At 35.6% G+C, this 26,739-nt stretch overlaps 1 protein-coding gene across 1 annotated transcript; it reads right to left on the bottom strand.

Moving 5' to 3' along the window:
- Nucleotides 1–1,761: 1,761 nt before the first annotated feature.
- On the bottom strand, nt 1,762–26,564 carry LOC128992168 (uncharacterized). Its single transcript, XM_054415614.1, has 5 exons — nt 26,218–26,564; nt 9,759–9,909; nt 7,158–7,240; nt 6,222–6,363; nt 1,762–5,652 (listed from the first exon to the last, which is right to left on the bottom strand). Exons 1-5 carry the CDS (start codon nt 26,299–26,301, stop codon nt 5,504–5,506), a joined length of 609 nt encoding a protein of 202 aa, XP_054271589.1. The 5' UTR covers nt 26,302–26,564; the 3' UTR covers nt 1,762–5,503.
- Nucleotides 26,565–26,739: the final 175 nt, after the last annotated feature.

Here is a 26,739-nt window from a genome sequence, read left to right on the forward strand (position 1 = left end):
GTGAAGGATGAGTGTAGGATGAGTGGCGCGATCTTGTAGTCTTGTTAGTGACTAAGGCCGACATGACCACTAAAGGCTTAATGTTAATAATACCATTGACTTCAGATTTTGAATACAGTAGACTTCCTCTTATCCGGACACCTTTTAATGGGACATCGGTTTAACCGAACTTCAATTGGCGGAAATGACATCTCTTCAACCGGACAATTTTTATCAGCACATTGGTTTAACCGGACTAGATCGTCAGGAAGTTTTAACTGGTTTTTGGGGACGTCGGTTAAACCGGAAAACCCATTTTCCGGACTGGCCTCGGTCCCGAGGAGTCCGGATAATAGGGAGTCTACTGTAAGTAGAAAATCATATGAATCTTTTTTTTTATTAAGAGAAGCTATTGTTTTTTTTCTTTTATAATGATATAATTGGCATAATAAAATATGTGGTTGTAAAAAACAAGTTGTCTTTAAAAGTTGGAATGAATAAAACGTTGGTTTATAAGAAATATTGTTTTAGTACAATGCACTCTGCCGGTGGCTATATTGAACTAGTTTCTTTCAACTTCATAACTGGCAAGATATTCATCAAGAAAATCGAATGTATACTTTGAATGTATGTAATTGAATATATACTTTACTTGTATATACTACTTCATAGTACCTAGTGTATTTCAATAAAAGAAGGGGAAGCTTCAAAGAAATTTGTTTGGTTTTAACTGCCCTCAAGGAAATTGCTGTAAATAGAAGAAAACTATAGCACTAAGTCTCTAAAATTAAAATCCTATCAATCATCTCAAATTCTGAATGCTAAAATGGGAATGCAAGATTCAAACACTCCTTTTTGTGATATAACCAACAGTAATAAAATCAAACATTTTGATGCAACAAATATGCACTTAAGCATAGCCTCCTCTAATACAATTCTGCAGCGTTTGTGTGGCAACTTTACACCGGCCAGCCTACTGTTATGGTAATAACAGTAATCAGTGCCAGATTTAAGATACTTGCAGCCTTAAGCCCCCTACCTACTTTGTATGGTTGCCATTTCAAAGAAAAGTATTAAAAGTATTAAAGTACCCTGTGGTGAAACCGTGAAAATCCCCCATGATCAAGGGGACATCATGATCGTCACCCTCGATCGCAAAGAACTTCTGAACACCTGAACATCTCCCTTGTGGCCATGAGACATCATCATCGCGATCACGAATAAAATTGGGGAAATATCCTCACTAAATTATGGCAAAGCTATAATTGACCAGGGAAAAATTGTGATGATCTCTCACGGGCCGCAATCACAAGGACATCATCATTGTCACCCACGATCGTGGGGAAATCGTGAACACATGCTCTAATTGAAGGGAATAACATAAGCAATAACACTCGCGACCGCCGCAGATAATTAAAAAATATTTTATTCTAAAAAAAAATATTGTTAATCCTATGCAGCCCCCTCTTGCTTGCAGCCCTAGACCTAGTGGTTAAATCTGGCACTGACAGTAATAACGAACATGTAAACATAACCATTGTGCAGAAGCTCCATTAGTGCAACAGCTGTTTCAGTTTGCCGGGGCTGCGGTGCCACTTTAGTCTTGCCGTGGCTTATTAGAGGAGGTCATGATTAAAGTAATCCTCGGCTGTTTCAATGGGGATAAATAATTTACTTTTGATTCCATCCAAAGTCAATGGCGGTGTCCAAATGAGCATGAATGCTATTAACTATTAATAATTTAATTACAAAACGAGGATCAATAACAGGAACAGTTTGTGAAATAAAAGATTATATTTATAACAATGTACAAACTAGATTCATACAAATCGCTTCAAATTAATAATAATATCACAGATATCAAAAAATCTCAGTTTGTTTTAAAAGAGTATTTACATCTTTAAAATAAACTAAACTCTGCAAACGTAAAATTGATTCAAAAAGATAAATTTTATTTACAATAACAATACTTGTCTAGTAGGATTATAACAACTAGTTTTATATACACCAAGCAATCTTACAGCTTGCCATTGATAAACTCTAAAACTTTGTAACAAACTTAAATTGCGATGTTGACTTTGTATGACTTTGAGAAATTCGTAACCTGATGAGGTATAATGGATGATAGTTTACAAACTATTAACTCTGTGAATATGCTTCAATTCAATTCAAAACCTCTAAATAATATAGGGAGCCACTGTACTGTTATTTACTCAAAGTTAGTTGTATACATAAATTCATTTGATTCTGTTCTTGGCTCTTTGCAGACAAAAAACACTGCCTTCCAAAACAACATAGTACAAATAATGTATTTCCAAAACTTTCAAAGTCAGAGATTATTTCAATATGAGAAACCTGTTGTCTTCAATGTATAAAAAAGTTCACGATATTAACAAAAAATATATCCAATGAGAAAAATGTTTACCTATGCCAAAATTTAAACCTGTAATTTATAAATTTGCATATAAAGCACAGAGATGCATACAAGCCATTATGCATAGACATCAGTAGGAACAAGAAAAAATTAGCAAATTAAATAAGCTGTATACACAGAGATTTTTTGAGAGTTTGTGTTTGTCATTATAGTCAGGACCACAAAAGTTTGCAGTTGGCAGCAGCCAATCACAAGACAAGGCTAGTATGACGTAGCCATATCGCCCGTTGACGACACTAATTAAAATACTAAACAATATTTTCAAATCAGCTGGTATTATTAGATTTGGCAACACCGCACTGTCCTCATTGGCTCCTTCGAAGTCACGTGGTAAATGGGCTCCTCCCTCAACTGCAAACTTTCGTGGTGCCGACTTTAAATCTTTATGTTGCCCTGTTTGCCAGTGATTTTTATAGAACTATTTTGTTCCTCAGTGTTTTTCTAAAACATTGTGTTTGTCACTGATTCTTTTACAGTGATTTTGGGCATTAAGAGTCCTTGGAGTCTAGACGTTCTAACTCATAAAACAGTTAAAAAACTACAAAGAAAATCTCTAATCTCACAGTATACTAGATATTTAAATGAAAATAACTTTGGTATTCGAATAAATATTTTGAGATGGTAAATAACTTTTCAGCGGCTGTTTGAAAATAACAAAATTAACATTGCTCTTATTCAAGCAAATTCAAGATGGTCGTTGGCTTCCATAGAATCCCTGGGAAATCAATCCAAAACAACAACGAAAATTTCTTATCTAATAGTATACTAGATATTAAAATTATAATCACTTTCGTGTTTGAAAAACTATTTTTTAATGATAATTAGCTCTTCAGCAGCTGTTTGAAATTATCCAAGATGGCCGCTAGCCTCCAAGGACTCTTAAGAACTTAACAGTTTTTACAATTTTCAGTATAAATAGTGAATTCTGTTGACCTGCAAATACATACCTAATAGGAATTTGGTTTTAGTTTCCAAAACTGTAAATATCAGTGTTTGATTTTACAAGCATCATACTCTCTTGGTAGTTCTTACAGAACTAAAATCTATGGTAAAGTCATGCTTGATGTACTTTGACGTAGCCTATTGTACAAACTTAATGGCCTAATAAAATCTTTGAATCTTTGATATATAGTTTTTATACAAGCTTTTAATTTATCTGGCCAAAGACAATCATAACAGTCTTCTAAGCGTAACATATCTTATACCGTAACAACCTTAAGCAAAAAGACTAGAAAATAAATACTTGACATGTTCTTTAATCATAAACTTTGAAATTGCTAGTTTAACTTAGATTCATTGCATCCACAATATTCGCAATACTTAACAAAATGTACTCATACAAAATTATTTCAAGCATAAAATATATCTATTGCTATGACTTGATATGTTGACTGTAAAAACTACCGGAACCACTATTCTTTCATGTTAAAATTGCTACCTATGACTCTTGCTAGTATAGGATACTGTAGATAAATTTTGGTATCAAACAAGTAATGTGAACAAAATAAGAAAGCAATAATCAATTTTATAATCTAAGAAAACCCATAGTTTTATATGTTTCATGTTTCATTTAATAAAGAAAAACGAAAAATCCTTGCTTCTAAAGAAATTATTCTTGAAAATAAAGCCAACTTAAAAACAAATTAACTCATATAAACTCATATTAATAGCTAACAGTGTGACTCCTTTGTCAAAACTATTTATCTTTATAAATATAATAGTGGCACTACAAAGATGTATTAAACTGCAAATTTGACACATAAAAATCGTAAGGAACTGCTCTAGAAGGACGATAAACAAATCTCTATAAATGATATGCAAAAAAAACTAGGAAATCATCGAATCTTTCAGATTTATGATCCTACTGTGCTTTATTATTACAATAGTAAATTTCTCAAAATTGTAAACAGTTTTGGATAATGATAATATGCATCATAGTTTTTATTTTCTGTAAAAACAGTGAGGTATAAACAAATCTGTAAAATTAATTACAGTAATGGAAAAGGAACAGAATTAATTTTTAAAATTCAGTAGTCAAGTCAATGGTTTCCTGTTTTTAAGTAGCAAACTTTCAGCTTTTAGGTTATTGTTTGTTAGCTCAAAATCAATAGTAAACTTAAATATTTGTTTTAGCTGCCGATCATATTAAAATGTAAACTACAAATGGGAAGTATTTTTTTAATTTTTATTTAGTGATCACAGCTAAAGGGTCCAAGCACACTAAGCCATCAGAGGAATACATTGTACATTACATTCAGATCTAAAAAAACATCAACTCATATTTCAATACAGTACAACTTGAGTGAGCGATTTAATTTTTGGTTACGAGTATCTGGACGGTAAAGAAAAAGTAATTGATATCAAGCTTTTTTGAACACACTTTTTTGTACACAGCTTTTTTTAAACCAGTTATAATTTAAAAACGGGAATGAAATTGTCTACATCACGATATTATATCTTTGGTTAGATTGGTTTACATTTAATATAGTTATGTAATCATGATGGCACAATGTACATAGCTGTGTTACATAACACAGTGTTTTTGGATCTGTATGATTTAACTAAACCAAAACTTGTAATAGCTATAATATATAAACTGGAAGATGTTTCAATAGAAAATAGTCCTTACACATCATACTTTTAGCACATTTAGTGTAAGTTTCATCATTATTTCTTGTTAGCCTAATGGACTCCCTTATCTCATTGGAAAGTATTTTTGATTGATATCGAATACATGCATCAAAGCAAATATCTTAACCTTAACAGTTCAGCTAGGTTTGTGTTTATGGAAGCAAAGATTCACATAAAATGGGTTTTTAGCTAAACATTCAATATTCTTCAGCACAATTATTTCTTAGAAGTAAGAATGGTTTACATTTTGATTTTATGTAACTAGGAACAAGCAAGCATTTTTAATTGTGAATATTATTTGTACCTAAAACAAAACCTTGTAGTACTTCAGTGCTATGGACTTTTGATTTAGTTGCTAAAATATCTAATTGAAGACTTATGACTTTTCAATGACAAAAGAGAGTCCAGACTACAAACAAGATGTTCGCAGGACTAAGCTATATTACAGCGTCTCACAGCCTACACTTGAGCAAACTTGCTGGGCAGGGGGAGGGCGGTTCCGTCCTTGAGCGTGTTGTGTCTAACCTCGTTCGCTTTGCTTTCCCTCCTCTGTCTCGCCCAGGTCCTTTGAGCACAGAACACAACCAGCCAAAAGTATGGCGACAAACCTGCAAAAATAATGCAAAATTTCAATGAAATAACTCAGTGCTTTTTTATATAACCGAAACAATCAAGGATGAGTTTGGTATTTGTTTCCTCTGAAGTTATTCCACAACTGAATCAGGATGTCAGTGGTTTATTGGCAAAAAAGGGAGGTCTACACATTTTTTCGTACCTCACTCAACTATTGTGGAGAAGTGGAATTTTGTTTATGATTTGCTGTTCCCAAAGTGGGCATATTCTTGATGGACGGCAATCGGTTGTAAAAAAGGTTAATGCATTTCGAAAAACATAGCTCAAAGCGCAAGGAGGACCACGTAATAGATATGAATCAGTTAAGGCTAAGTACTAACTAGGTAGGGAGGGCTGAGGGAAAGGCTCCCAACAACAATGAGAACCACTGAACCACACCACTGTACACTATTGGTATTAAATTTATCCAACAGCAATTAATTGTCGACAGCTGAGGGGAAGGATACCTGTTTACATGTGCATTACGCTCGCCAATCTAATTAACACAATCCATACCTATGTCCGTGCAAGTAAAAAATTATCAATAAAGCAACAATAAACGTACCTAGTTTTAGGATGGAAACCATTAATACTAAAGTGTCTTTTCTGGTGCGGAGGGCGATGGCGTGAATCGCTAGTGTGGAGACTTGTGTGGCAAAACTGAAGGCTTCGCAGATGAGCCAAGGGATGGCGCACCAACTCTGCTCCTGTCGTCACAAAAGTCAACTGTTTATTTAACAGTGCATTTTAAACGAAGTTTAATTTTGAAAGTAGTTTTCAACACATCCGTACCAACGAGCACAGTAAGATCGCACACTGCTTTCAATGTAGCGGTTGTACGAAGACAACACCTTAGGCCGCCCAAGTGTACTTGGGAGATTTGCGATATGTTTCATGTACCTGCACTCAATCGGTTGATCAGTTTGAATCTTGAAAGCACATACTGTACTAACTAAGTTGAACATCAATAGTTCTAAACATAGACAAACTTGTCGAAAATTAAAAACTCACCAACTGTAACAGAAAGTCTGCAGTCATGAGTAGGCTTTACCGGCCAATCCTTAAAATTTTCAGCATCAAAACCTTGAGATCGGATTAAATTTACTGCCAAACAATTTGCCCTGAACATAGCCATTGAGGTGATCACTTTATCAGAAATGTTTGGCAGTGAATCAGACCCCAAATAGAATCCATACGAAATTCTGTATTATCAAGTTAGAAATAATATCAAAGTGAGCATAAGCCAACCAATCAACTTGTTTGTAATAGTTAAAAGATTGTCTTTAACAAGGACTAATTCCATAATTACTGGGTTCACTGCGTCCAACCAAGCAAATTTAAGAAGTACTTGCTTTTTGACGGTCATGTGTCCAACATCAAACTAACTTGGGCAAGGCCGAATTGAATCATGCAAAAAGACTGCTTCAAACTAAAGTGTTACAATACATATGCCTTTTTACAATAAACTAAAGTGGAAATATAAAAAAAATGTTGTACTTACCACAATAGTGCCCCATATCAGGATGGCACTAGCAACCGCATATGTGAGTGTGAACAGAAGAAATGCCACCATTATTTCTGTAACTAAACAAACAAAACATTAAATACAGTGGAAATGGATCTCTATAATTTCATGATTTCATACATCATTTTTAGGAGCTTTACTTCTAACTTGACTTATTAAGGTTAGTTCTGTAAATAGCGTTGTTCACAATGAACTTAATGAGGTTTTTTGAGTATGTATTAAAAAACTGTGGTTTTTTCAAAAAGATTTTTATAATTACATAAAAGCTATAAGAATACAGTAGCCTAACCTATTAGAATGGTCAAAGCTTGCCCACTACATAATTTATATTGTGTGGTTTAATGTTCTAAAGGACAACAGTTAAATTCTTTAACTGATTGACGTTGAATAGGTATTTTTTTTTTTTTTTTTTTTTTTTTTTTTAATAGAGGGCCAGGCTTCAAGTAACCATGGGATTGCAACGCAGCTAGAACAGCTTATTGTGCACCCTCATTCACAGGTCCTCATTCTTTGTCAAATCCCAGGTCCTTTGTGAACCGTGAGATCCTTTTGACAATGGTGACCCGTTCTTCCCTTTGATCTCCAGTCGATAGGCCAAGGGATCTCATGCGCAGACCTTGTAGGGCTGGGCACATAAATATCACGTGGAATGCTGTCTCCTCCTCCTCTCCACATTTCCTACATAAGAGGCTTTCAACTTGAATTCCCATCTTGTGTAAATGTCCACGGAATACCCAATGGCCGCTAATAAAGCCAACCACCTTCCGCAGGGTCTTCCTACTCAGCCCAAGGGCTTCTGCCGCTATCGCACCTGTAGGTGCCTTCAGCATTCTCTTTGACTGTACATTTCCTTCTGTTCTTTCCCAGTTCCTTTGATGTTCTATGCCCATCCACTGGCGAACAGCTCTCCGTGCTGTGTTGTAAGCAATACCACACGTCGGCTCTGGACCCATGAGCGGGCTATCAGCTCCTTTGTTTGCCCACTTGTCAGCTCCCTCATTGCCAGCAATACCTTTGTGCCCTGGAACCCAACTAAGGATGATCCTGTTGGTCTTTCCCAGGGCTTTCATGGCTTGATGACAGTCCCATACAGCCTTGGAGGTAAAGTCGAAACTGTCAAGTGCCATTAGTGCTGCTTTGCTGTCTGAGTTCATGTATATAGTGTGGCCTATAAGACCGCGCTTCAAACACACTCTCGCACACTCAGACAGGGCCACCACTTCTGCCTGGAATACAGTGGCCATTTTTCCCAAACTTACGCATAACTGCACCTTGGGTCTGACTCCATATATTCCAGCCCCCGTGCCCGTTGGCTTTTTTGAGCCATCCGTATACCAGGTGTTCCCCCTTTTCATGAATTCAGGTTCACCCTTATCCCAGGCATCCCTGTCAACAATGTTGACATTGTATGGTTTTTCTAGATCTGTGATCTTCACCATCCTGTCTGGTAGCATTTCCAAGGAGTTCTTTTGCACCTTGTCTACAATTCTTGTGTGCTCACTGGAGGCATTATACTTCCAGTTGCCACTACAAGCCATTCTGTAGGCTGCCATCCTTGCCTCTCCTTTCACAATGATGTCGAGAGGTGGCAGGTTTAGCACTACTTCCAGGGCTGCAGTTGGAGTGCCTCTCATGGCTCCTGTGATGCTAAGGCATGCTACTCGCTGGATCTTTTGTAGTCTCTTTACAGCGGTAGTTTGCATTACCTTGGTCCACCAGACCACCGAGCCATACACCATCATCGGTCTTGCGACCCTAGTGTATAGCCAGTTAGTCATTTGTGGACTTAGACCCCAGGTCTTCCCAACAGCCCGCCTCATCATCATAAGTGTGGTCTGAGAACGTTGCGTTATATGTGCCAAATGGCTGTTCCAGGTGAGCTTGTCGTCCAGCCTTATTCCTAGGTACTTGAACTCCCTCTTAACCTGGATCTGATTACCGAAGAGAGTTGGTACTCTAGCGATATCAACATTTCTCTTCCTTGTAAATGGTACCATTACAGGAATAGGTATTTGGATGGCAAGGAAATTTTCATAGAAAAGGATATCATCCAATCTTAATGCTTAGCCTACATAGACAAGCACATTTTTAATAAAAAAAATGAATGACACACTCAGAGAGTTTATTTTAGTCTGAAATTATAATTTTTCCCTTAGTTTATATTAATGTGACATGACAGTTTCTATACTTAACATAAGTTGTGCAGTTGAACTTTCAGTTTGTCTTGGTTTAAAAGCTGGTGTATATAGCAGAAATCAGTAATTTACATTCCCACACTTTGTCGAAGAGATTAAAACATGACAATGGAAGTTCTATAGCCACAGTGGAAGCTCGAACTGGCTGTCAATTATTGTGCTTTAAATCCTGGTTAACCACCTGGTCCTAATTAGTAACAAATCAATTTAATCCCGGCTCACTCATATCTTTGCTGGATATGTTCCACTCACAGGCCTCAGTTGCCCATGTGGACGGGCAAATAAAAAAAAGTTGGCAACCTCTTAAAAAAAAAAAAAAAAAACAGTACGTCACATCATTCATCTTCACCTCAATCATATTCGCTTTAATAAAATAAATTACCTTTCCTGGTGCGTTGTTCGTCCGCCTCGCCAGACATTGTGTATTTGAACTCGTAGATGTCGACTCCGAGCAAGATGCCGAACGTTCCCCCGCCACCATCTGGTTCTGCGAGCTCGGACGAGATCTGGGTGATGATCAGCACCGACGTTATCTGGAAGTTAATTTTTAATTGTGAAAATAGTATTGGATCGTTAGACCATAGAAAACATTTGCTGGTCATAACTGGCAAATAACTGAGTGATGTCAGTTTAAAAAAAGACTACTAATACCAGCCTTTTACATATGAAAAGCTATGTATACTCTTGTAGATAATAGTTTTATATTTTTATATTTTATTAATAAATAATATATAAAATAGCATGAGTAGGCCTACCCTTTTTTAATATATTCTTTTTTATTTAATAAAACACTATATTTATATTTTATATATTTTATTTATATTTTATATAGTTTTATATTTGGTAACATTCAGTTTTGGTATTTGAGTTATGGGTAGTGATGAGAACCTTAAGGAGTAGTTACCCGTGCTCTAGCCACTGTCATTCTTATATATAATACGTGAAGGCGATTTCTACAAAACACTACTCCTCCGTTAATAATCGAAGGATTTTTACAAACGATGTGTCAAAATTAAGTACTTTTTGTGTAGACACCCCCTTTCACCAATTCCTGTAACAAAAGTCTTCGGGCTTTGCCCCACAGGCCCTCAAAATTCCAATGTATTTCTTATGAAGAAAAGGTCTTGTTTACTTAAACAGACGAATAATTTTTATTAATTACAGCTGTTCATAGTAAACACATGATACATGATAGTTAGAGCTTGTTTTCAGAGTGAGTTCATTTTCAGTTTCGATACCTGGAGTGGAGTGATTTATTACAATATCTTTGAGTCGACTCTTTAAAGTCATTGGAAATTATGACCGTTATTCGTTTTTAAATAACGCCTGTAATACTTTACAATTGCTCGAATTCAAGCAACAGGTGCACTAGTTGACTTTAAATAGCTGAAGTAGACTTCTCAACCCTTGAGTTAAAATCTGAAGCCTGGTTTTATATTGTGTTTTGTGTTGTTGTTATGAATGTGTGATGTAGACTCAATTTTTTCACGTACTATAAATTATAACGGTAGATTCTCTATTTTTTTTTTTTTTTGCACTGTTTGGTTCTAAAACTAGAGGACAACCTGGTGTCTATAACTTGATTTAAGTAATTTTAAAATAAGTTAAATGGTAAGGAAACAAAATAATACTGGACATATAATATCTCATACATGTCTGAATTAGGCTATCAAAAATAGTTTTTGAATTTTCACTAGCCGATCTATGGATGGTAAATCTATAGGGGAGTGTGGAGTGTGTTTAATCTATGCTCCTGTCCATCCATTAAGACAGAACACACAAAAAACACCTGTGTGTTCCATGTCTCACAAAACAAAACTTGAGTTTAGTAATTAATGTGTTTAAGTTAAAAGAATAAATACCAGGGGAAACACCTGTGTGATGCATGTATAAAAACAAACTTGAGTTTGGTAATTAATGTATGCAATACCAGAGCTAATGGTTCAAAAATAATATAATTGCTGATGCACTATGTTCAAAATGACATTAAGTCAAACAGTAAAGCCAAAGCTAAAAATATAGTATTAAGTCACTTTTAACTTAATATTAACTTAACGATTTGGACCTTACTTAATTAACTTAACAAAATGGACCCTTAATTAATTTCTCACTAGCAAACTTGCAACAATTCTTCACAGATTGCTTACTTAAAAGTTAATTGTTCTTCTGCTGACACACTAAAATGTGTAGTTTACCACAAAAAAACATAAGCCTAGTGTTTTGATATTTGTTTGCATAGTTAATCTTCCTCTGTGTAACATATTTAAGCTCATTTGGTGCATTCAAGCAGATAAAACCACAGAAAACGTACTACTATAACCGTATACGTATACTATAACGTATAGGTATAGTAATACGTTTTCTGTGATAAAACACACAAACAAAAACAGCCTTATTTTTAATATTATAGATATACCGGTAGGTGTAGGGTCTATAAATAAAACACTTTTAAAGTTTTGATACCTTTGAACACGATAAAAATGTAACATTAATACTGTTGACAAGTAGTGGTATCAACAAAGAAAGTTGTTTCGACAAAAGAAATCTTTGTGGGTTGGGTGGTGAAAGGGAGGTTGGATTAGGATTACAATGAAATGAAAACTATTGTGACCACAGATTTGAAATTCTAGTTTTACGTTGGAGATCAAACACATTTTTTAGAATTTTTAAGTTAGGCTTAATTCCTTTGGTCCAGTAACTTAACAAAGTTAATTATGAACCAAAATAATTGTTAATATTTACATCCATACATACTACTTAATATGTATACATCTTCTATCTATATACTTAATAGAATAAGGGTTTTCACTGTATAGTCCTCGCCACCCTAAGTTGAGGCAGCCAAAGGCCGCACTAGATAATATACACCTTGCGGCCTTGGGCTGCCTCAACTTAGGGTGGCGAGGACTTTTTTTATAACAGTTTAACACCCCTTATTCACCCATCCTACCTACTAAACCCTTTTTACTAAAGAGTTATCATAATTTAACACAGGGACGGATGGTCGAAGGTCGAATGGTACAAAGTAACGAACATTAAAGCATAAACTGTTCTAATAGTCGTGAAAAAGTCATTTAATTCATCATTGTGATTGTATAAAATATGCAAACGTGTATAACGTTTAAATAAGTAAGTAGTAATGTACTTGTTCATTAACTTAATTGCATTCAATAAAATTGGAACGGATCCTGTCTATTGATTTTATTTCTGTAAGCTTATCAGCAAACCAGTACAACTACGGCATGTGCTTGTTCAATGAGACATTTCGAGTTTGTCGCATTGAACGCATTGTCGGGTCTGGCGGCGCCTCCTCACTGGCACCAGCTCAACAGTCAACACCAAACATTGGCCCTGGCTATTTCAAACCTTACCCAACCCCAACGCGAAATACCATTGTCTCTAGGCCTGCCTACACATACATACTTCCACAAGATAAAAACAACATAGATGACTAAAGCATAAAATCAAACTAAATTCTAGTGACTAATACAACTACAGTACCATGCTTAGCATGCATATAAAATATATACCCGTCGGCCGTCAGTGTGTCATTTATGCATACCTAACCTTACATATTCTTGATCGGTGTTTATGGAAATAGTAGAAGAAAGGTAGAAGACTGGGTGTACATTTGCAATCATTTTGCTTTACATTTCTTTTACTTTACAATTCCACTATTCCACACGACTGATTTAAAGAAACAAGAAACAGACTACCACGGTAGTGCCTTTGATTATGGATGGGAAACACGTCAAATTCTTTAGACAATGGTGACAATATGAGTTTTGTAGGTAGTGTTCAAAGTCTTATTTATTTTTCTTATTTTCTTAGAGCGTTTAAATAGCACTAGTAAAGCTACTTTTTTGTCCTAGGACACTAGGCACGAGCATAGGATTTTTTCACATTACTTCAGGCTAGACCAGGGGTTGCGGCATTAACACTTAGATAAAATCCATTGGTGATTTCGATTTGGTGGAATTTGAACCCAGGACTTCTTGGACCGAAGTCCCGCGCTCTAACCACTAGACCCGCTCGCTCCCCACTAGTAAAGCTACTAGTGTTTGTATGAAACACAAGTGACAAGCACCTATATTGAGAAGCAATTTATCCAAGATATGTACCTAGTCATTGTGCAGTTTATTCTCTCCAACCAAACGAATTGTAATTATTGTATTAAACCAGAATCAGAATCATCCCGGTTGGATATTATCATTATGAGATGGATTGACACCACCTAGGTGCGTATTTCAACCATTTCAACCCAAATATGAATGAAAGATGAGTGTAGAATGTGGTGAGATACTGACCAAGCACCAAGATCAGCTGTTTCATCAATCACGATAATACCCAATGATCAGGATCAGCTGAGTCCAGTTGGAAACCATAAAAAGCTGCTGACTTTTCTCAGGATCGATGCGGCGACCTTTGGATTAAGGCGAGCATTTGTTTTGATAATGAGGAAATAATGTAATGTTAGTGAACACTCGCTGTGCTGTTAATTTAACCTTGAATAATTTATATTCCAACTTACGCTACAGTCACGCACCAAACTTTCGTTTTCCACCTACGGTACTACGGTACTATCCATTTGTAGACAAAAGCGACATTCAAAGTGTAAATGCAACTTTTCATCAACGGATGGCAAAGAAGCGCATAATTATCTCTTTTGTTTCACAACAAAGAAACCTTTGTCCAGCGTTGCGACTTGTGTAATATGCAACTGCGTGTAATCCTTGCGGCGAACTTAAATGTTGAGGTAAACATGGGAGCGAGGGTCTACTACTGGTAGAGCGCGGGGCTTCTGTTCCTGAGGTTTCGAGTTCAAATCCCGCCAAATCACCAATAAATTTAATCGAAGTAACGCCGCAATTCCTAGGTCTAGCCTGAAGTGATGTGAAACAAAAAAATGTTGAGGTAAAGCATAGTCTTCTCTAGTACGGTAAAGTTAACTTGTAATCTGTAACTTATTGTATAGTAACTAAAGGCTGGGCGGGTCGTTGTGTCAGTGAACCACGCCTCTTGATTATCTGAAGAGATTGATGGTTGGAAATTAAATCTGAACAGACAGCCTTCGTGTCAGCACATAAAATACGATATTGCGTTACATTGAGGCTACATGACAACGAGCCTAGCCTACCGAAATTGAAACAACAGGAACGAAAAGTATTCAATTAATTTATTTTACGAGTAATTTATCTTCTTCAGTTTTAATAGGGTGTTGACTATATGACGGCATGAACAACTTAGTGTTTAGTTATTGACTTTGAATCGTTGTATACATGGATAGAGACATTCAATTTTCTTGTAAATTGTAGCCAGTTTTGGACTAGAAATTAATGTAGTTACAGAGAAGCTGTGGTGTGAATTTAGCCAAAAACAGAGTGCAGATCCTAGTGTTAGTTTTCTCTCAAATCGTGATAATTATTTATTTAAATTTTCTACCACTCGCTATAGGCAACGTGAGGAAAGCTGCGATGCCAGAAACGTCTAGTAAACAGGTTTTTTCCTAACACATTACAGGTATTAATTTTGCACTAATTCGAATTTAAAAAATTGAAGAACGGGGTTTTAGTTAGACTGTCGATTAAAGGGGTTTCCTGTTGGGAGGTTGTAGACTACATACATATGTATAATTAATTCAAAATTGGTATGGGAATTGTTATTTTTTATACTAATTTATCGAAATTACATTTTACCGATCAAGCCATTGGTAACTTACCTGTACTAGATTAGTATATTATCTGGACCAAAATACCGGAAATGTAGCCTACTTTTTTGGTATTTTTTTAGTGTATACTGGTACAACATTTATATATTTTAAGAGGAATTTTCTAAAAATGTTATATATGACGTTACATTCGGTTAGATCATACCGTTATTTAAAATCCACAACCCTTAACAAAACCCTCGGGATAATCCAATAGTACAATTATACAGATAAAATATTAATCTCGGACGAGTGTCTATGACATTCTGTCAGTGCCAGAGTGGCTATTTATAGTTATGTAATTAACAGAGCCATCCATATTAACCACCCTCTCGCCACTGGGAGGACAACGGGAGTAGATCGATGAAGGGAGGCAGTGACGACAGAGATCTCTCAATGTTGAAATATACTTTTGTTGATAAATCATCGAACAGACGAGTCTGATAATATTCTGATTAGCACATGTAAATAGTACATGAAAAATAAAAACGTTTGAATGTATATATTTTTTCACGGGAAGGGTCAAAACATACTCTTTTTACTATGTAACGTCAAACTTGATGTTGAACACACCATTTAAGTCAAAAACAACGGAAAACAGATTAGCACGTTAACCAATGACAAGTGACTTATGGGTCGGAATTTATCTAGCTTAAAATCGAACCAGCGACCGTTATATTTGGTGAGCACTTTAACACGCGGGTCCGGTTGTATTTTATTTTGTTAGAGGTTAGAGCTTTACCAATAAAGACATTTCAGTTAGATTTCATTGATAGAAATGATCATTATATGATATGACGCCGCAGATGAGTGCATGCCATGATTGATAGATGAGATGGTAGGATTCCTTTAACAGTATTGCTTTGTCACATACTAATGTCAGGAGATTAATTTTCCTGGATTAGACAGAGTTATTAACAGATGTACCTGTGCTTTGAAGGGCAGTGCGTGTAAGTGCAGTATTTCAGAACCAGAAATTTTTTTTAAGTTTATTGTAGTGTTTTGTGTTGTTGTTAAGCTTAAGGTGAGAAGAAATAACAGACAATGTTCAATAATGCGTTAACAGTTTTAATATTATTTGCTAATGTAGAAATTAGCCATGTTGGCTTGTACTCATGTTTCAAAATCAAAACAAATACGGGATCACAAAGATGATGTTCTATAATAATAATCGAATGACGAAAGATTTCTCATATCTTCATTAAAATCGCTAAAAATATAGAATTCGTGCGAACAATATTCCGAATCATTAAATTGTTAACACCAACACCTATACAAGTTTTTAAATCGCACAAATAAAAAATATTACACCTGAAAGAAACAAAATCATCTCATTCTAAGATAAATCAAACTCCGACACAATATTATTAATTCCTCAGTCAATCCTGCGAGTGTAAAGTTAAGTTGTCAAAGGTCAGAGCATCAAAGTTACCAATTAAAGATGGCGGATGAAACCACTGTAGTGGAAATCCCACGGGATCGTTATTCCTACAGGAGCAGAGTAGACTAACGATAGAGTTATGTTGTAACATCTGCTCACAGAGACTGTTCGGTAACAAAGGGTGTTATATGATCCCTACATCACTAATATGCTGTTGCAGCGTGGGTCGGTACGCGGATGAAAATAGTTTGAATATTTTTACTCGTATTTTTCATTGGTACTACTGCACGGATAACGAAATACATATTAAAAACTCGTTGATGCATTTAATTAGTTGTTTTCATCACTGGGAGCGAAAGTGGCTCTATTTGGTACGCAATCTTGTTTTACTTGGAAATACAATTACGCTCCGTGTGATGAACAACTATTTTCATCATTAAAAATAGGTATTTACCTTCGTATACAGCTCAAACCGTTGTAGACGAAGGTAAATACCTATTTTCAATTACTATCACAGCTCAGGGGCTAAAAATGGATTTTAATATTTTCATCATACTGTGGAAATGACCTTCTAATCGTTACAAAATTAGACCACATAATTTGAGGTTATACAAAGTCGTCATCAATGTTTACATTTCTGTTGTTTACAAACATAACTTTTTAATATAGTGTGATTAGCAGCGTTTTCATAATGCACTGATACAATTTTGAGATTAGCGAACCGAAAAAAATACCATATGTTTTTTGTGTTCCCTATTTGAAGTTTCAATGCACTGATAAAATTTTGAGGTTAGCGAACCGAAAAATTTACCATTTTTTTGTGTTGCCTATTTGAAGTTTCCCGAAAAATAAGATTTTGCGGACGGGTTTGAGAACTAAAAACTGCTGCTTTCCGGACAGTATGATGAAAAAATTATACATTCAAACTTAAATTGAAAACATTTAGCGTTTCCAAAATCGAACGTCGTTGTAACACCTTTTGTTAAGCGTCTTTTGTATAGGTACATTATACGTGTAGTGTGTATATAGACCGAATAACAAAGTGTTGAAGACTTTTTATATAATTATAATTAGTTTTAATTCATGGAAATTGTGTAGTCGGTATTATGTGTCGAATACAACCATTGACGTCAGCGGAGAACGTCCTTCTCATCCTATTGTGAGATTTGAAGTCTGTTTTAATGAGCGTTTGACGTCCGATAATGTTAGAGTGCGCTGGCGTCGACTGAATGGTTTTCTCCTACAGTATTTAGTTAAGACTTTCCTTTAATCTTTGTTTATAGATGTACTAATGGAAGATAAAAATATGTTATGTAGGCCTATAAATCATTGCATTTTGTTCAAATAGCAGTATTGGTCGGTAAAGTACTAAGATTATACTACTAGCAACTAGGCACCAAAAATGTCTATATTCGGTACTGGGAAATCAGCTGATATTTGAGGAAAATCGGGATTGTATCTGAAATACGTATAACGACAGTATAACCTTTGTATAACACAACTAGCAGAGTACCCGTCCTTCGTACGGGGTTGGCATATAAGTATCAAATGCTTATAGCAGTTATGAGTGAGGACATGGTTTAAGAAATTTCGGTTCTTTTTGAAGTTCGTTCGCTACGCTCACTCATTTTTAGGTTGGAGCTCGTTCGCTGCGCTCACTTTCCTTCAGGTTAGCTCGTTCGCTACGCTCACTTGCCTTCAGGTTAGCTCGTTCGCTACGCTCACTCGCCTCCAGGTTGAAGTTCGTTCGCTACGCTCACTCACCTTTTGCTGTTGTCATAAATGTAAAAGAAATAATAGTGCTAGTGCTGCACCCTGTTGGTAATCCTTGTAACTTTAATGCTATTGAACATCACAGAACAGAACCAACTTGTTTAATTGAAACAGCTGTTAAGATTCAATAATTTCATTTCTCATAAGGTTAACATGGGAAACTCCAGAGCCACTGGGGAGGAGCCCGAAAGGATTTTTGGGATAAAAATATGCCTATATGTTAATCGGGAATGTGAGCTATCATCATGCCAAATTTCAGCCCGATCCGACCAGTAGTTTTCGCGTTTACTTTTCCCATACACACACAGAGACACCACCTCTTTTTTATAATAGTATAGATGAAGCTAAACCAATGGTATTAGTTCATTATTATGGTTGGGGAGGTATTAGTTGAATCTCGAATTTAGGATTTACACTGAAGTGAACATACGCAACTGGTAATCCGTTGTAATTCATTGATTGCGACAGTAACACTGAGGCAAAGTAATGAGTAAATTGCTTAATTACAAAGCGTGATTGACAAAGAGGGTCCTGTTATCCATTTACTGAACGAACGTTCATCAAAATCATTACCATACTATTTTACAACTTTGCCAGTACAGTATCTAGAATGCACAGTTTACACTAAAACACTTAAAGAAACCAATTTGGTTCAATAATAATTTAAACGTTGTTAAATTCGTTTGAATCGCCGTTTTGTAACAACACAAAATAAAGAGTAATAAAATAAAGAAATACCTTCTATATTCAATACCAAATGGACGAACTACCATTTAAAAGTGGCCAATTAAATGGTATGGGTTGACTCATTGAAAGTTTAGAGACGTTTTGGCATTAACATTTTGCTATGCCGTAACAAACCAACACCCCGCCATTTTAACCAAGCACAGACCAACACCAAAGAGTAGACAGATCAACTATCTCAATGTATAATCTTTTACTGTGATCCAAGACAACGCTGTTTCACTTAACTTTGTAGCAGAGATAATACACATATGCACGGAACATGCTATCGTTATATGATTATCGTTACGTTTATAACTGGGGCGGTGGCGTCATCCTGTAATCCAGCTACTGAAGTCACGAATTGTGGATATTTAAAGGCAGGCAATGTGGATTCGATGCTCCCTGGTGTGGATTAACGTCCGCACTAGTGAGTACTACTATCAGCAGTACTATCCTGATAATTAGACCAATTCAATTACAAGGAAAAATGTGGTTAGGATTCCACTGTAAACTGTGGGTCCCTTTAGTTGCCATTAGCTGTATGGGCTATTAATTAACAGCTGTGTCTAATGAACATGACGGCTTTAGTCACTAACTACAAGATCGTGCCACTCATCCTTCACTTATATTTGGGTTAAAATACGCACATAGTGGTGTCTCCATCTTAAATAGTTGATATAATTGAATACTCTCCACCGCTTACACATGATAAAGGTTGTTGACAACCTTATGGGAGAAAGTATGTGTCAGAATGCTGATACCGTTTATTATATTTATCATCTTTATGTATCAGCTGAGAACAAATTTAAGATTGTCTCTGTCTAGTTTATTCTAATAGCGTGTTTTTAAATATTTACTGTTTAACTTATTTACTTTAAAATAAAACTCAACCGTAAAAGTAAAGATTTTTCCAAACGCAGATTTCCTTTTCTGATGAATTTATGAGTTACTAGAGGGTTTAACAAAGGTAGTTCTTTCCACAAATTTCGTTCAACAAAATCAAATAATACGAATGGAGACAAACCAAATCAGCCGAATTCCAAAACAACCGGAGGCAACATCCGGTAACATTGCAATTCATAACCAACTCTTGCCTGCATAATCGATGAAGACTGCATTGCAGACCACTCGCTGTTATTACAAGCGGAATGAAAAGTAAACAGCTGATTTGAATAAACGCACACGTCCTTTGTCGTCAGACGTAAACATTCCTCCGTACCTTTGTCACCTCGGTTGTTGATAACGAATCAGCTGATATGCACGATTTGAGATATGCTCACTGTGTGATTGTTGGCGAAATCTAGTTGGCAGTGGATTTTGTAACAATCACACATTTAGAGAAAACGAAAAGCAAGAGGAACATTCCTTGTTAGTTACTCGTGAACAAAGTTACACCCTGTAATTGAGACAGACAGTCTAGAGAGGGAAAGATCTACCTCTGTTGATTGAGATTTATATTGTTCGTTTGTTGCAAACTTCCAAACTTTTTTTAAGATGATTTCATACTTGCGAATATTTTGAGGAAAGCCTTATGTTATACTAACGTTTAATAATGTTAAATTAACTTTGACTGTGCTAAAACCCATGGCATAACACTAAAAACCCTGTTCCTATTTCAAAAAGTGAAGCTAATTTTGATGTGAGTTTATTAAGTTTAATGTACAATTTTATCGGGTCTATAGAATACAATTGTGCGATTTGATTGAGCTGATCCAACTTGTTTTCGCATTTTTTAGCTATCCCAGGTTCAAGTGCTTGAATTATATTAAATTAGTTATTAGATTATTTTTTGATTTTATTCTTGAGTTGAGTTGAGTGTTGTTGTGTGTTTTTTTAAGATTAAACAAAGTATAAAGTTGGTACACAATAAACTATGGTTATTTGTGCAACTAGTGAGCAAAGTGAGCAATTGACTCACTCGAGAGAAATACTTACGAGCCGTATGCGAGTGAGTAATGGTTTCTCGAGTGAGGCAATTGCACTTTGCACTCGAGTTGCACATTATATTTTTCCTACCGTTACCATAAAACAAATAAATTGGTAAGGAAACGTAACATATTTTTGCACAGAAGTGAACTTTCAATATGCCATTTAATGATACAACACCACAACTCAACAGTACAACAGCTGACCAGCTGATTTACAGCTAGTGCTGCCAAATTATTTCGCGCGCATAGACCTTGTCTGCATGTTACGCGCTCACTATTTCGTGCCTTCTGGCTTCACATTGCAAATCTGGAGTGAGACAAAGTAATTAGAGTGAGACAATGTTAACATTGTCTCACTGATGAGCGAATTGGCCACATTGCTTTCTCAAATCAGTGGGAGAACACGTACATTGTTAGGTAACTGTAGGAAAAACTAATTTGGCTACAAGACGGAAGATTGTTTTTACTTGACGCTCTTCACACCCACACATACATCATAAATAACGAATCGACCGTTCGCCCAAGAATAGACTGAACAAAAATATTTCTCTGTTTTGACACGAGGTAAGTTACAATAATAGAGGTTAAAAATAAAACTGTTCCTGTTCGTGACAGAAGACAATATTGTTACTTTCGATTCGCATTCACTGGATTGTCCGCCGATATACATCGATTTGTAATAAATTGACTGCGTTTCCAACATTTTTTGGGTTTCAAAATCGTGAAGGAGTCCAAATTGTATTGTAAAAATTCGGTTGTAGCTTTAATAGAGTAAAATACCCCCGCCGCAGCAAACCTGCAGACTAAGCGAATTTCCATTTGACTGATTGGATTTACACTGAAATGTCTACTTAAAAATATAACATTTATTCTCTATTTAAATAGAATTAGTTTAACTAGTACTTAGGTTTGCTGCATCAGGGAGGGTAAAACAGTTTTTTTTTTGTAAAATGTTAATAGTTAGTAAGAAATAAAAACATTTTCCAAATTTGATCAAAATATGTTCATAAACAAGCAAACTACAACAATTTACTTATTCTCCATAAGAATGACATGGAAATTTTAAATTTACAATTTTTTTGAATTTTCTCCGTAACCATTAGGCGCATAATAACGCTTCAATGTACTAAATTATTTGTTTTTTTAAGCTCTACAAAATGGTTTGGAAAGAAATTGCTAAATTTTATGTTTTTTGGGTCAAAAATAGGAAAAACCTATTTTTACCCCATAAAACCCCCCATAAACCCCCGTTCCCATGGTCCGATCATGCTGGATCGCGAATAAACGTAAAATTCGAATAAACGCAGGTTTACACGTTTGTACCAAATTTCATCAAAATCGGATCATTTTTGCTCGATTTATCGTGCTAACGGACACACACACACACACACACACACATATATATATATATATATATATATATATATATATATATAAATGTATAAATATATATATATATGAATTTGAACGGATGGTGTTTTTGGCCTCAAAATCGGTCCCGCGTCCAGGTCTTAGCATGAGTACTACGGTAATAGCTTATTCCCTATATGGGAAATTCGCTAAAATATCGTAGTGTTCTAAAATTAAACCGTCCATGCAAGTAATTAGCCACAAATCAACAATAAACTAACAAATGGTGTTTACAAGATGTCTGGATTTCTGAATACAAAATTAGCACATTTTAGCGAGGTAGTAAACAATTAAACTCTACAAGCACTACAAGGGAACAATTAATTATAATTAAAATGTCTAAAAATGTTAGTTACAAACAAATAAAAATATATAACAATAACAAATAAAAATAAAAATGGCAGAAATAGACATGAAATGTAACCTAATACTGTACCAGTATTACAGGATTTGGTTTAAATTTTCAACAGGTAAAAAAGTTTTTCTTGAGTGACGTAGTTTGAGTTTTAAATTTCATCCTCAACGTGTGTGACGTCATTATAAAACCAAAAGCTAGTTAGTCAATGTCTTTAAAGTAGGTAGCCTATTAGGCTTTTTCGAAAAAAATTACGATGTTGTACTGAAGTAATTACAAACTTTTTTTATAGTACAGAAGAACCTCGATTATAAGACTCTCAAGGGGATTATGACTTATTAAATTGACTTCTTATCGAGGTTTGGAATAACATGTGGTTAGGGGTTCAAAGGGATTCTAAAATAACATTTGTTATCAAGGATGACTTGTTATCGAGATTCCACTGTAAATTTCAACAATTGCACATGTTTTTCACTAGGATGTTTGTACAGACAAGTTAGAACACGATTAAGGTCGATGCCGCGAAGGTAGGGTGGTGACGTAACATTCTAAGCCAATAACTCCCATGATGATAATCAACTTAATGCAGATAGGCTGAGCTGGCACGCGACCCTTGCCCTTGGGTATAAATACACGACCCAGGCCCAGACCTCCACGGTACAGCAAACCTGCGTACCCATCGGCCATCTACGATCCAAACCACGAGGGAGCGTCCCTAAGATGTCAGTAAGAAGACAGAAAGACAAAGGAGAGATGTATTTTTTTTCTGCGCTGTTGGAGTTTTTCGGTTAAAAATGAAGCGGTTTGCAAACCCTGGTCTTGGTCTTGTTTGGTATACTATTGTCTACATTTTGGTTTTCAAAAGATTTACAACAAGCACTATAGGAAGTGTCCTTTTAATTTTAATGATAAAAAAAATAATTTCGAGTTAATGTGCCATATTGCCATTTGGCATTTGCACAAGGTTCGAGAGCAGAAAATATTACTGTCTGAGGTTAAAGGTTAACGTTAATCTAACTGAGTTGAAGTTTGGATCCCTTAACAGTGGGAACACAAGGGTGTTTGAAAATACATACGCTTGTTTTCAAGAGTACTTTACTTTTGTATTGAGGGGCTTGTTATTGAGGTTCCGGTTTATATAAGGGAGTATCTATATTCTATGCTTTGCTTTGGAAAAGAAAAAAAATATTAGCACAAAGATAATAAGCAGAAGTTCTGAACTAAATTCCATAGAGAAATATTTTTTCTATCATCCTTTTTTAGCAAATTTCCCATATTAATAAGCTATTACCATATGTCTCATGGTAAGACCTGGACCCAGGACCCATTTACTTGTTTGTTTTGAGGTCCTCAGAGGCCAAAAAAAAGAACCGTTCAAATTCATATGTAGGTATATATATTTAAATATGTGTCCATTAGTACGATAACTGGAGCAAAAATCATCTGATTTTGATGAAATTTTGTATAGGCCTAAACCTATATTTATTCAAACGAGTTTGCGAACCAGCATGATCGGACTATGGAAACGGGGGTTTATGGGGGGCTTTTATGGGGTAAATGGGGTTGTCCCATTTTTGACCCTAAAAGCATAACATTTACTAATTTCTTTTCAGGTCGTAGATCTCTAAAAAACAAATAATTTAGTAGGTATATTGAGGCATTGTTGTGTGCCTAACGGTAACGAAAAAAATCCAAAAAAGTGTGAATTTAAAATTACTAGGTTATTTTTATGGAGAATAAATAAACTGTTGTAGCTTGCCCATCTGGAAATATCTTATGAAATTTGGAAAATTTCTTTACTTTATACTAAGCTAAATATCAATGTTGCAATAAAAACACACCTTGTTGTCTTCCCTGTAGCAGCAAACCTAAGTACTCACAGTGGCAGGTCTAGAACAGTCACAAGGAGGGGGGGCAAATTAGGGGGTCTGGGGGGAGTGTATTACATGCAGTAAAAAAACTATACCGTATGCCTGAGGGGGGGGGGCGGCCACCCCCTTCGCCCCCATCTGGATCCGCCACTGTGTATACTCATAAAAATTAATGATATTTAAATAGGAAATAAAGCTGACAATTTTAAAGGGAATAAGTTAGTGGAATTCCAGCGAGGCAAATGAAAATTTGCTTACGCTCCTTTCACACTATACGATTTCGCTCGCGCGGTTATTGATAGTATTTGTAGTCGACCATTGGAGCTTATGGCCCCTTTCACATTATACGATTACCAACCGTGTATGATTTTCACCGCGTAGCAACCGTAGGTTAGGTTTAAGTTATGACAATTTTTCTTTGGCAGCAGCATGAATATGTTGATACCAGTAAAATTACAACAGACTGACTTAAGCTAAGTTACTTCAACAATTACTTATTTAGGCCTACTTGTCTTCTTTATCTTTAACCAAGATTTCGGATAGATAGCTCCAATATTAGGCTATTTATAGGCTACATACATTAACAATACAACATATGTTTAAACTTGAAAAACTAACTGAGGTTGTAGCGGAAACACGTTTAATCCTGGCATGAGAAGTTTCTCTACTGGCTGCCGTACGCTATAAAGTGGCCTTTGCAAAAGAGAGTTACACAGCATCGTTTTTAAACCCTTAGGTCTAGGACTCTTGACTCTTTCTGGCAAGGTGTTGTAGATCTTAATAGCAGAGTGAGTAGCTCTTATGCGTTAGACTGAGATGGCAATGGGGCATGTCCAAGTGATTTTGAGCTCTACCATGGTCGTTTCGACTACTTCTGGTAGCCAAGATGGTCAGATTCTGATTCAAAAGGACCAGGCTTCTCTAATTCAGTAAGTTACTGAGCCCATCATCAGCCATTGATGTTTGGATTTATTTAAATATGTACCGTAGGCCTACCTACACTACTTTGCCAATTTCTTGAAGAGGTTTGGCGGCCTTCTATGATTGTTACAATCATAGATTTTCACATCAAATTTGCTCTCCCAAGGTGGTACAAGAATTATAGTGTGATGATAAATTATTTTACTGCAAATGCTAGAATTTATTTGATTTACAGTACGTGTTACCTCTAGTTATATCTAAGAGATATACTCTGAGCTTGTGTTTTTATGAATAGCCTACATCAATCCCAAATTAATAACAACGAGCATCTGCATTGATTCTGGTGTGTTGTTATGAGTGAGTGGAAATGAGTGATACCGTATGCAGGTTTTTATTAGAGTCAATTTGTTTTAACGATAAGCCTAATGAGTATAAGTTAATGTTATGAGAAATGGGTAGGCCTACAGTATTATATTTTGATGGCCATTTCATTTCGCCTGACTTGTGTTAAGTGTTATTGTGTGTATTATCGATTGTGGCTTTCATGTAAGAAGAAAATCTTATTAGGCCTACTTACATAATTACGATGTTGAAGTGGTAAAATCGGTTTATCACTTTAACCATGTGTTTTTTTTAAAATCATGTTTGAAAATCCAATAGGCCTAATGTTTTTATCAAACATGTGGAATGTAACAACAAAAATGCTTCATTTTGACTTACGCTAGCTTATCATTATTTACAAAAAAATATATAAGAACTTAATACTTACCAAACCAACCATGGCAATCACTCTGGCTGCTAATGAGAGCTTGATGCAGCATATTTTCATATCCAAGTCATGTATATCACTCATGGTTTTACAACAATATGAAAATCAATAAAACTAAGGTTGCAGTCTCTTTCCCAAATAAAAATACAATTATTGATAATAAATGTTAGTTTTTAGCAAGTTAGAGGTGGATAACAAAAAGGAAATATGCTGTGTGGCAGCATTAAGCCCTCTTTCCATAACAAAACTACATTTTTATATGTCAAAACGCCGACAACACACTTTCACACTCGACAAAACAGACAACCATCACTACCACTTAAAACTCAAAGCGTTGTGGTGGGTTGCAGAAGCAGACGACAGTAAATCGGCTTTCGTCTGCTAGGAGTTGAGAGAGAAAAATGCCAAGCAGAACTAGATAGACAGCTGACTTAGATTTCAGCTGTTGGACTGATGCAAAGCCAGTTGGTTTGTAAGTTTGTAACTATATACTATATAAAATCAAATCTCTCTGGAATATCC

This window comes from Macrosteles quadrilineatus, unplaced genomic scaffold (assembly GCF_028750875.1).
Source record: "Macrosteles quadrilineatus isolate MER2022 unplaced genomic scaffold, UCM_ALF_1.0 Scaffold_4__1_contigs__length_99947679, whole genome shotgun sequence".
Taxonomy (NCBI): Eukaryota; Metazoa; Arthropoda; class Insecta; order Hemiptera; family Cicadellidae; genus Macrosteles; species Macrosteles quadrilineatus.